Source organism: Indicator indicator, chromosome 10 (assembly GCF_027791375.1).
Source record: "Indicator indicator isolate 239-I01 chromosome 10, UM_Iind_1.1, whole genome shotgun sequence".
Taxonomy (NCBI): Eukaryota; Metazoa; Chordata; class Aves; order Piciformes; family Indicatoridae; genus Indicator; species Indicator indicator.
The window spans coordinates 19418859-19431298 of NC_072019.1; the positions used below are offsets into that span (position 1 = coordinate 19418859).

Genomic DNA, 12440 nt, shown 5'->3' on the forward strand with positions numbered 1-12440 from the left:
GTTTTATAACCAGTAAAGAGCTCAGCTGCTCAATGACTTCTTTCCTCTGCATAGGACAGCTGTCCACTACTGACACTTTCAGATGATAAGTAGTTTCTTAATTGCAGAAGCCATACTCTGTGTCTCATGGTCTCACTGACCTTCTAAACAGAGGGTGGGAAACTGTGTGGTGGGGCAGGTGTTAAGCAGATGATTGAGCACACACAATTTTTAAAAAAGCCCACTAGTCATCTGGAGAAAGAGGACAAGCCCTTCTTGAAGTGCAACCTGGAGATCTCATGGCCCAGAACTCAGAGACCACCTTTCTGGGTCTCAGGATAAACTGCTAAGAGTAAGGGTGTCCAGAAGCTACAAGTGGTCACTTTGTGACTTCCTGCCCCAGTCCTGGTTATTATATCCAACTACTTCCAACTTCAAAAAGTGAGTGTTGATGCAGTCACTTTTGGGTCAGTGGTTTGGATGTGCCTGAAGTCAGTAGAGATGAGGACCAAGACAATCAAGGTGAATCACTCATGGGACTTAGCAAGCTCTGCAGGCATGTTAATGTGATGGATCCCACTCTTCTGCCCACTTTGTTTTTCTCTGTTGCCCACGTGTCAAGCTGTTCTGCCAACGTGGAGTATCAGGGACTCTGAATCCCTCATTGTGGACTCAAATTAAGCCACCAAGAAGCATCACCCTGTCTCCATTAAATCCTTATCAGAGAGGCTTGGCCATGGCCCAAAGCACCTTTGGATGCCTTGGCCAAACTAAACTTCAGCCTTGCAGCTCCATGCTGCAACAACTGTGTGCTGAGGACATCTTTAGAGCTCCTGAAAGAGACAGCACTACTGGTGTGGAAGTACCCTCTCCTCTCCAGCAGGCACACTCCAGAGCCAAAGCACAGTTTGAGTTACCACAGGCTGCTGCGGGGCTCAAAAATAGCACTTGGACAACATCTTAGCCAGAGTCCTGCTGCAGGCATGAAGACCCTCAGGTTTTCCTCTCTCTGTTTCAAAAAAAAGCATTAATATCATATGGTCTATCTTCAGACAGTGGTATCAGCTTCTCTTGCTAATGACAGTAAACCCCCTTACTTTGAGCCATCAAACCTGACAGCAGGGAGATCAAGAGAAACTCAAAGCTTTATAATCAGAAAAGTACCCCAGCCTAGCTATCTGGGGACCAGCTCCTAGAAGCCCACAGCTCTTGGAGGGGGAAGTCTGTAGCAGCCCAGGCTGGAGGTAACCTCTTGCCTTGTCTAACCAGATGTATGGTGTGGGTACCATCCCAGCACAGTCTGCATGCAGTGACTCAGACTCTATCAAACGTTTTACAGTGAGCAGATTGAGCATTTTCTGTCTCTATGTATTTCTCTTTAAAAGGAAAGAAAAATTAATAAATCACCTTTTCAACTAAAAACCTTGGCCACTGCTTTTCATCTCTTTTCAAATTCTCTGGGTTTTTTTCAGGATTACCAGAAAAAAAAAAAAAGGAGGAATATTAGTTTTTGTAATTTTGGGTTGTTTTTTGTTTCCTGCTCTTTTGATTCTCTTCTCCTCCTCACAGTGAAATACTGGAGAATGAATCCTGTGTCCCCACGTGGGGGCTTTAACAAAATGTTTTGTTTTTACACTTCTTTCTTTCCCGTTGTCACTACTCCTTTGCCTCGAACTTCCCCGAGCCGCAGCGTTGCAATCTGTCACGCGGACAGACGAAGCACGGCTGCATCTCACCGCACTGTCTGCTGAGAGGGGCAGAAGGGGCAGATCACTTAACACTACACCTGTTTTATGAATAATAATACAGACAGTTTTGCTGGGTTCCTGGGAGGACATTTTCCCACCAGGATAAGCTCCGCATATTGAACAAATTAATGTCTTTAACTCGTTTGACTCTGGTTAGCTTGGTTGCGATGGGAAGCTCCAGCAGTGCCATTGGAGCAGGGGAGAGACCAGGCAGACCTTTGAGGCAGGTTTGTTAGAGTGTCTTCTGCTTTCCTTCTCTGCAAGTTTCACTTATGGAGGTATGAGATTATAAATTTGGAGTTGGTAAGACTGTTGCCAGTGCAAAAACACAGAGAAAAAAAAAAAAAGAGATAATTTAATAATTCAGAAAAATTAAAATTATCCGTGAGCATGCCAGGTTTGAGTCACCCCAAAAATACTCCACCTGGACCAAACTGAAGTACTTTGGTTCTTCCCTAAGTGTCTGGATTAAGCATGAAAAAAGGGGAAAGAAAAAAAGAGGGGGGGGGGGGAAAGAAAGAAAAAAAAAGGGGGGGGATAAAAAAAAAACCCACATTAAAAGGTCAGTCTTTAAATCACTTTAAAGATTTAGATTGTTCAAAGAGCGCAGGAGTTCCTTTTCAAGAATGAAATATTCCAAGCAGTAAGTTTCTCCATATCTCTCCTTAGCAAGACCAAGAAGTAACAACACCAGAGAACTCTACCTATCAGTGCAAGCAGCAGTATCCCAGGTGATGTTTCTGCCCTGATTTGTGCTTCCCAAGAGTCTCAGGAGGGTCTCTCAGCCCCATCCCAAACCAGACCTGTGACCACAGCAAAAGAGGACACTGCTCTGCCAGCTCCAATCAATGCCTCTCTCATATAGAATTTTATTTGTTTTGTTGACTTTTATTGAGAGTGAAAAAATAATTTAAAGCAATTATCTGTACAGGGGAGCAGGGGAACAGTTAGCTGGTCAGAGGATCTGTGACCCCCCTGCCACTGCCAGGCCACGGAGGGTTAGAGGGGGTGATTTACAGCTGTACAAAAACACGACAATCCCACCAAGAAGGAGGGGAGGGTGGAGGACAGTTCTCGAGCTCTCTCAGGCTCAAAGAGAGGTGGGAGGCTGTGCAGGAGCATGGAAGGGCAGAGTCTGGCCAGAGAGGAGCAGATCCTCAAGTGACCTGCAGGGGTGTCTCCAGCATCTCCATCAGGAAGGTATCAATAGGGGTGTCCCCGATCAGCTTGAAGAAGAAGAGGTGCTCCAGGCACTTCAGCCCAATGGACCTCAGTGCCGGCAGACGCAGAAGGAGTTTGGCAAACCTGGAAAAGAGCAGAGTCAGAGGCACACGGGAAGCACTGGCTGCCTTCTCCCATCCGTTTCCAAGCCTGTTCCAGGAACTCAGGACAGCAGAGCCCAAATTATCCCCAAAAACGCATTAGAGAGCTTGGTGCCTCAGATTTCTCTGTGCTTTCAAAAGAGGCATTTTTCTGCATGTGGTGGAGGCAATGTGTATGTTTTCAAAACAGGATCTAGCACTTTTGAAAACTTACCTGCCACCCCCCCTCGCCCCCCCCCCTCCCCCAACGAAAAAAAAAAAAAAAAAGGAAATATTAAAAAACAAACAGAAAAAGAAGATACATCCAGATTCTCTCCAAGACTTGAACTGGTGCCTTACATCTCCATGGTGCCATTTAAATCCTTCTTGAAACTGCCTTTGAATATGCTCATCCTCTCTAGAGGGTGCAGAATCCCTCAGCAGTGCCTCTTCCAGCCAGCGCCTCCTATTCCGAGATGCAGCTGCACGGGGGTGCAGCAGGCAGATGCCTCCCCTTCTCCCCGCCTTCCCCATGTCCCGCATCCAGCGTTCACACCCACAAATAGCAGATACTGTGGGCGCACATCGCACGGCTGGCGGCGATGGGGACAGACCCAGCCGCCGGCGTTTCGAGAGCTCGACCAGCAGAGGGTAGGATTGTATTGAAACGCGAGGCAACTGCAACTCACAGGCACCCCGGGGGCTCTGGCTCAGGATTACAGAACCACGCAGAATCTCAGCATGGTGGGGTTTGGAAAGGACCTCTGAAGATCATCTAGTCCAACCCCCCTGCTAGAGCAGGATCACCCAGAGTAAATCACCCAGAGATGTGTCCACGTGGGTCCTGAATGCCTCCAGAGATGGAGATTCTACAAGCTCTCTGGGCAGCCTGTTCCAGTGCTACTGCCAACCTTGAAGAATGTCACTTACAGCACTAAAAGGACACGCCAGTCTGCAGCAGCTGGGCTGCCCAGGCCGTATTGATTAGTGCCTTGCCCTTGCTTTGAGGGTGGCTCAAGCAGAAATAGCACAGAGACTCCAGGCTCAGTCTCCTCTTTCCAAGATGGGTGTTGTGCTGCCCTGAGCCTTGCTTGGGAACAACTCACCGCCCTGGCTGCTCAGGGTACTTCTGCTTTGTGTAGGCTTCCAGCGTGGCATAGACCTTCTCCCTCAGCGATTCCACTTCGGAGGGGCTGGACAAACCCTTGGCATCTGGACAAGGAAAAAAATACAAGTAGAATTATAAAATGCTTTGGGTTGGAAAGGACCTTTAAAGGTCACCTAGTCTAACCCCCCTGCAGTGAGTAGGGGCATCAACTAGAGCAAGTTGCTTAGGGCCCCGTTCAACCTCACCTTGGATGCTCCCAGGGTCAGGGCCATCTGCCACCTCCCTGGGCAACCTGGGCCAGTGTTTCACCATCACCATTAAAAAAACCCCATCTTTCTTCTATCCAGTCTAAATCTCCCTCTTTTAGTTTAAAACCATCACCCCTTGTCCTGTCCCAACAGACCATCTTTCTTATAGGTCCTTTTTAAGATTAAAAAGCACAATAAGGTCTCCTTGAGCCTTCTCTTTTCTGGGCTGAACCACCTCAACTCTCTCAGCCTTGTCATAGGAGAGGTGTTCCAGCCCTCTGATCGTTTTCATGGCTTCCTTTGGATCCTTTCCAACAGGTCCATGTTTTTCTTGTGCTGAGGACTCCAGAGCTGGACACATCACTGCGGATGGGGTCTCTCTCTTCCAGGTAGGGAAGGAATCACTGCAGTGGGGACCTTGTCCCTCCCAGCAGAGTGACTTTGTGCATGGGCAGGATAGGACTTGGGCTCTCTTTAATCATGCACCTAGCAGCTGGGACAATTCTCTCTGTAGTCCTGTAGGGCTATGCTGTCATAGTCCTCGTGTCTGTGATTTGCCACAGCCTAGACGGTTGTACATCTCACCTGGGACTGCCCCAGGCCTCAGACTTACCTGGGTTAAACAGGACAATGGCTCGCAGGCATCCCAGCTCTGACTTATCCATCTGCATGTCTTTCATTTTGGACACCAGCTCTGTCAAAACCCTGCATGTGGGGGGCACAGGTGGGCAGATGGTCAGAGACAGGTACAGAGAACAAAACTGGGGGCTGAAAAGCATCTGGGACAGCACTGGAAATACCCCCAATACTTCTGTGCAGGAAGAGGCAGCTTTGAGGGACAGCCATGCCACTTACTGCTCTTCCACATGTGCATTAGTTGCATCCAGGGACTGGAACATCAAATTTGCTCCTGTTCTCATTTTACTCATCACACAACCTCTCTGCTCATTTGGGACTATGGTGACAAATTGCACTCACTTGAGGAAAGCTGCATGGGTTCTTCCCACATTTCACTGTGCAAAGCTTGGGCACTGCCATTACATGTGCCAGCTGTGCCAGAGTGGTAATGCAGTGTCCTACCAGGCAGGGAGCAGGCATGGCACAGACAGCACATGTGCAGTCATTGTATGAGTGAGCTCAGCCTTAAGGCTTTGCCAGCTAAAGCTCTTGCTGATGAGTATTAGCTCTAGATCCAGTTACAGCAAACTCTTGAGAAGGCAGAGAAGCATTCCTCCTCCTGCATATCCAGCCAAAGATCTGCAGCTACAAATCCCCTTCCAAAGTGCTTTCATGCTGTTCTTGGTTTCTAAGCCAGTCATGCGTCCCCTCCTCATTCTAATCTACTGCCTCAAATCACCATGGGCTTGCTCTGCTTCTCACTAAGGACATGTTTCACATTCAGAGGGGAAAGACAGAGCCAGCCTGGCCACCATGGCTGGGGGATGGCAGAAACAAACTATATACCTGTCAAAGATGGAGCCCACGCCAGCACTGTGAGCACTGCTGCGGTGCACATGCAAGCCTGTGGCCAGAAGGATGCCATCTTGCACTGACACGGAGCGATGGGAGAAGGAGGCAATGAGCAGCTCGTTCCAACCTGTGAGAGGAGTCATGCAGGACACAAGAGAGGTAACTCAGGGTTAAAAAAAAAAACCAAACAAAAAAAAAAACAAACAACAAAACAAACCACAAAAAACCCAGCAACCCCACACACACACAACAGCACCAAACAAACAAACAAAACCAACCAAACACAAGCCATTAAAAATATATATATATAAACCAGTGGAGCAGGAAGCTGGTTTGCCCCTTCTGGCTTCAAACTCAGCTCACAGGACAGATAGGGCCCTAGATACTAACTTCACCCTTGCCAACACTGCAAGGGGTGGCAGATCCTGACCAGCAGAAAGGTGCAGACAGAGACCCAAGGGGGGGGGAGGGGGGGGGGGGGAGAATAATAAAAAAAAAGGAAAAGAAGAAGAAGAAGAGAGAAGTTACTGGGTTTCCTTCTAGGAAAACATATTCCTTGCATCAGCAACCCCTTTATATTATTTTGCTTGTTACATGCTGTGTGTTCCATACATTATAAGTTCTGTAGTTAGAGGAATTGCATTAACATGACACATTTATTCCCTTTGCTCTCCTAAACATATGCATGAAGAGGGGAACAAACAGCAGATTCCACTGCCCCACCCACAACCTATGCCAACTGCACATCATGGCTCAGGATAGGTTGCTTGCCCTGTGACAGCAGAGATGGATCAGCTCAGGATCTCCCATTCACCATCCAGTCTGGGTGGCATAGCACACAGGCCAGACAAAGGACAGGAGTACTGAGAATAGCCCCAGAGGCCACAGGCAGGGGACATTACCTGCCCGAAGGAGAATGACTTGGTCTTCCAGGGTCAGGTCAGAGAAGTGGGGGATTCGCTTGGCCCACTCGACGAGTGTGAAGAGCTGCTTGTCAGCAGCATGGCATATGTTGGTGACAGGGTCATTTGTCTAATTAAAAGCAACGTCAAAAGGAAAAGCACAGAGGAAAAGAGAATTTGTCATTGAAAAAAAATCTTTGACAATCACCACCTGCACTGAAAGCAGCATTGGATCAAGTAAACTACACTCAGAGCCACAAGGAAAATGATCAAGCTGCCAATAATCTCACCTGTGAACTGATGGGAAGAGAGTTATTACTATTGTCCCCTCTACAACCAGCCAAATCCACTGGTTGCTCAACTTTTCTGTTTGCTTGCTGCGCTTTGCAAAGCATGGCAGGCTGCAGTTCTGCTCCCCAGGGCACATCTCAAAGCCAACAGAAGCCTCTAAATGGGCATGAGCAGCAGTTTTATCCAACCCAGTAAAACCACAGCAGTAAACCTGCTATGTCTAGCTCCATTCTCGTCCTGGTACCTGGGGCAGACAAGCATTGTTCAGGGCTGTGCAACTATGGAAGCCAGCCCAGGGCTTAGACTCTCTGGCCTCCAGCTCTTAGCCTGTTTGCTCAGGAACTGGAAAAAATGCTAGGAAAATAATGTCTGGACTGCTTTCTTCTTGTCATTCAGAGGAGATTCAGAAGAAAAACTGGTGATTTTCAGGCAGTGTGAAGCAAAAACCCCGTGCAAAATGCTAGCTGTTCACATGGGATTTGTCTTTTCGGATCACACCTCAAAGGTTCTGATTTCAAGCTGCAGGTGCTGTAGTGCCCCTTACCGAGCTCTCCGTGCTCATGTCGCTGTATGCCTCTGTCTTGGGTTCCACTGCCAGCTCAGCTTCCAGGATCCTTTCCACGGGCATGTCCTCGCTGCCGTTGCTTGTGGACTCAGCCTCATTCTCATTTCGCTCCCTGCTCCTCTGTCTCTCCTCCTGCACAGCTGCAGGACAGAAATGTGGCTCCTTACACCCACACCAACACTCACCTGCCTGCAGTGGGTCTCCTTTCCTCCAGGAAGAGGGATAAGAAACCTCCTTAGAAGAGGGAGAACACGTAATAAAATGGATATTTCAGATGTGCATCCATTCAAATGGCTGCCTCTGCCACATCTCAATAACTTTGGGGTTGCTGTAGACTAGTGGCATTCAAATTTGACAAAAGGTTGTGATTTCCAAGGTACGAAGCTCCAGAAAGGGGAAACAGCAGTTGATACCTCCAGGTGGCAGCCTGGACTCGGTTGTCACTAGATGCTGGGATGAGGCAGGAGGGACCTACACCCGGACATTGAGGTTTTCTGTTCTCATAGTGTGCTTCAAGGTCCCAAATTGACCAGAGCATGCAGCAGCAGGGCCAGATAGTTCCTTACCCCCAGCTAGATCAACACATGCTGCCTATCTCATTCCTGAGCAAAAGCTTACCCAGCCGAGCCCAGCTCTGGTGTCACCTCTCCCTCCACCACCTCTCTTCCCAATCCTCTCCACTAGAAAGCATTTCCTCTGAATGCTGCAAGGCTTTCAGTCTCTTCTTATGCACCTTTTCCAAAATACCTACTATCTGGAGGAACAGAATCACTGACATTCTCTCCAGATCACAGCTATCAACTCCCACAGCTGCTGGGTATTTGGAGGACAGGCTGGTGTAGGATGTGGCATGACAAGACCTGTGCCCAATTGAAGTCCTGAGTGCACATTTGTGTTGGAGAAATCCCAAAGGGAAATCAGAAATCCTGCTTAAAAAAAAAAAAAAAAAAAAAAGGAGCAACAAGCAGGTATTATATGGCTTTAGCTCACTGCTGGGGAGAAGTGTTCCAAACCTACAGGCCCAAAATACCCCACAATCCCTATGGGACAGGTAGCAGCTGGCCTGGTCTCAAAGTATAGCCTGTACTGAGAAACAGGCAGTTACACATCTGAAATGGAAGGTTCAATGAGGGAGAAACTGGCTGCAAAGCTGGTCCCAGCCACACTGACATCAGTGTTTCTCTATTCAACAGCTCAATGGCTTCACCACCCATTAGCCAAGCACCAGCCAGTCAATATCCAGAGGAGTGGGAAAACCACCAAGATTGAAGGACAAAAAAAATCCTTTAAGAGGTGAGTGGACATGCATAAACACCAGGGAACAGCAAGGAAGGGACCAGCTCAGCAAGCCCACAGCTCATGCAAGCCTGTGCAAGAATATGCTCCCCTTTTCTCGGTTAGGAAAGTGCTGCTGGAAGAAGGGTGTAACAGGCTTTTGTGTCAAAAGCTTGGCTCAAGAGATTTCTTTCCCATTTGTCATTACACCTCTGCTGTTTGCAGTGGTGTCAGGAAACAAGTCCCCACATCATCCTTGCCTTATGAGGCTTATGTTAGGGTGATTTCATGGGAAGGGCCAAACCATGGTAGGTTCCTCAGTATTGACATTCATGACCACTTTGCCATGCCCACTAATTCCCTGCTTTTCTCCCATCTGGGAGGATGTGCTTCCCAGCATTGCCCAGCTGCTAGGAAAGTGGCAGCACCCAAGGAGATGGCTCCATGGGACATCCAGTCCAGTGCTGGTGAGGGAGGGCAACACGGGATGCACATATGTGCCAGCCAGCTGGGGGAAACATTTGTTCTCCTTAGGGTAATGGGCAGGAAGGAGCCAGGGAAGTGTTTCTAAAGTCATCAAAATCTTAGTGGAAGAAAGAACGTGTCAGGAAAATATCATTCCCATCACTCAGCCCCCAAACTCACCCAGGATTCCTTGTTCAAGCTACAATCTGTCCCCAGTTCCTGCAGCTCCCAGAAAGCTCCTATGATTATTTTACAGCCAAACCCCAGCAGGGTCCACCAAGATCCTAGGGTATAAATTTTCACACTCTACAAAGGGAAGTTGCTTGACACCCTGGTCCCCTGAATCACTTTGCACCCAGCTGGAAGGGAGAGATGTGCCTGGGATTAGATTTTTGATTCAAGCTTGACATGTTGCAGCACCCTGCTGCCCTAAGCAGTTGAGACAACACAGCACTGAGAACGGAACAGGACAAAGCTTGGTCTGTGCTCAGTGTTACAGCTGCTTCCCCAGGCTCTGCCCTGCAAGTCTAAGCTCCTGCACAGGGAGAAGGTTGTGCGCTCCATATAGGACAGTGTGGCCCCCAAAAAGGGACAACTACACTGCCTGCTAGCATTCGTCTCTGGAGGTGGCACAGTTACTCCGTCTTGGGCAAAAGCAGCTTAAATGCTGCGCTGGTTGTTTCTACCCGTCAGCGTCATTTGGAGGCAATGCAGCTCAGTGGTCTATGCTCCACCAAGGGAGAGCAGCTAACTGCAGGGGGCAGACTTGGACAGATAAACACCTATGGGCTTGCCTTCCACTGTAGCAGACAGAACTCACTTGGTGGTGGTTTACACAAAGAATTTTCATGCTCGAGTTGAGAGAGGCAGGGCTGCAGGATCTGTTGCAGACACACATCACCTTTAGCAGCTCTTGGAGGCTTCCTTCAAGACAGTGCAAAGTCCCTCTATGTCCAACTACCTCCAGTCAATCCTTGCTCCAGTTCAACACCTTAGGTGGCTTAGGTCAGAAACCCAGTCCTTTGGGGGCTGCAGTGAGTACAGGTGAAGCATGGAAGAGGCTGCATGAACTGATTCCATATGGCTCTCTCCTCCAGCACCAAAATACCACAGGATGTGAGCTGTGCAAGAGCTCACCTCCAAAGGTGAGGTTGAGTGGGAATGGCAGAGAGCTATACAATAAAAGGTGAAAATAAATAATTCACTCTCCTCTTCCAGTGCAAGAATTAGGTGATGAGGAATGAAGCCAGCAAGCTGAGGCTGCTCTTTGCACAGGAAACAAGCACACTGCAGGACTCCTCACTGCCATGTGCTGTCCACAGCAGAAGTTTACAGGGGTCCAAGCGGTCCAGGTCATTAAAGGCCACTAACTAAAAGCAAGTTTGGGTCAATATCACTTAACAGATATGATAGTCACCAATATGTGTGTTTAGGTGGAATGGGAAGAAAAAGACAGTGTAATATCTTCCCCATCAGCCTCACTTCCATTATGAAATGAGATCAAAAATACCCTGAACTTCTCTCAGCGTGGGGTTTTAGCATTGTGGGTTCACCAAGAGCCAGATGTACCCTAATAAATGTAAGGAAAATTTCTTTAAGTCCATTCCTTCCAGCAGCCCACACATACCTTCCCTCTTCATGCCCATCGCAAGGCACTTCTGATAGCGGCAGTACTGGCAGCGGTTGCGTTGGCGCTTGTCTATGAGGCAGTCCTTGTTGTCACGGCAGGTGTAGATCAGGTCCTTCCTGATCGTCCTCTTGAAGAAGCCTTTGCAGCCCTCACAGCTATACACCCCATAGTGCTTCCCTAGGGAGGCAAGGGGAGGCCATCAGTTGCCAGGCAGGCATCTGCCCTTCAGCATGGAGGAGCTTGAACCAAACTCAAAGGTGAAAAAAATGGTTGCAGGTAGCATCTTGGCAAACCTGACTGGGCTTTAGTGGCTTTTCACAGGAATAGTGACCAGTGGCAAAGTATAGAACCACTGCTTTCCTGGAGGGACTTTATCCCAGGGGAAGGATGTGGAGCCACATCTCAGCTGCAGTGCAACTGTGGAAAAGCCATAGGTAGAAAATGGGCTGCACTGATACGGAGGGGGTCTGCAAGGCACAGCCAAGGCTGCACATCTTTGGAGCAGGAGAGAAAACACAGGCTCAGCCGAAGCCCAGCTAACACAAAGATAACAGGTAAATAAGAACTCAGCAATTTTGATCTATTTACCTTTGATAAACAAGGACAAAATGTAAAATGAGTTTTTTACATGTAAGGAAGAACAGCATGGCTTTTAGGTTTACTCTCTTTTGGGCACAGCACAAAAAACTTTTAAAACAGACAGCCTGCCCTTGGGTAAGACAGACTCAGACATAAGTCTGGCTGCAATGTCAATAAGGCTCCAGCAAGCCTCTGCACTATTCCTTCCTACACAAGCCTTGCTTCAGAGCGTTGTGGCTGCAGGGAGGGGGGACTGTTTATGCACAAAACCTTCCCCAAGAAGAAAAATCAAACAAACAAACACCTCTTACCTGAGGACCTGTCCCCACAGATGGCACAGATGTGTTTAGCTAAGGATCCTGGGCTTGTAGATGGATAACTCATGTTCCCAATCCCTGGGAGACCTGGCAAGGGCTTGACATCCTCCAAGCTGCTGACATTGTTCAGGACATTGAGCTGCAGAAGTAGAAGCCACAAGACAGGTTAGAGGGTTGAGACTTAATGAAACCATCCCCAAATTGAGCTGACCCCACCCTTGCTGCTCCTGCTGGGCTTGTCCCACAAGCTCATCTCCAGCAGCTCCATGGGGCTGCCATGAGCAGAGGGACATCCTCTGGTGAATCCAGCTGGAGGGATTTAAGCAGATGCCTGGTAAGCAGATATCACTTCTTACCCTGCCCAGATGTTATAACCAAAGCCAGAACTAAGCAGAGCTGGAAAAGGGCAGGCAGCAGCCCTCAGCTGCTCAGTTACAGCCTCCGAGCGACAAGGCTGGTGGGATCCTGCCTGCTTCATTAGAGGATGCTGATCACTGGCTGCTTGTGGCCTCAAGCACTAACAGCTTAGTAAGGAAGGGCTTTGCAGCCAGGCAATTTGCTG

General features: G+C 48.5%; 1 protein-coding gene across 2 annotated transcripts in view; it reads right to left on the reverse strand.

Moving 5' to 3' along the window:
* Window positions 1-2884: 2884 nt before the first annotated feature.
* RXRG (retinoid X receptor gamma) overlaps window positions 2885-12440 on the reverse strand; it is a 38951-nt gene continuing 29395 nt past the window's right edge. For both annotated transcript variants that reach the window (XM_054384105.1, XM_054384106.1), the window contains exons 3-10: window positions 11873-12017; window positions 10980-11159; window positions 7592-7752; window positions 6757-6886; window positions 5849-5981; window positions 4998-5089; window positions 4135-4240; window positions 2885-3032 (exon numbers count right to left, since the gene is read on the reverse strand). In XM_054384105.1, coding sequence (XP_054240080.1) covers window positions 2885-3032; window positions 4135-4240; window positions 4998-5089; window positions 5849-5981; window positions 6757-6886; window positions 7592-7752; window positions 10980-11159; window positions 11873-12017 — 1095 coding nt within the window. The remainder of the gene's footprint in view (window positions 3033-4134; window positions 4241-4997; window positions 5090-5848; window positions 5982-6756; window positions 6887-7591; window positions 7753-10979; window positions 11160-11872; window positions 12018-12440) is intronic.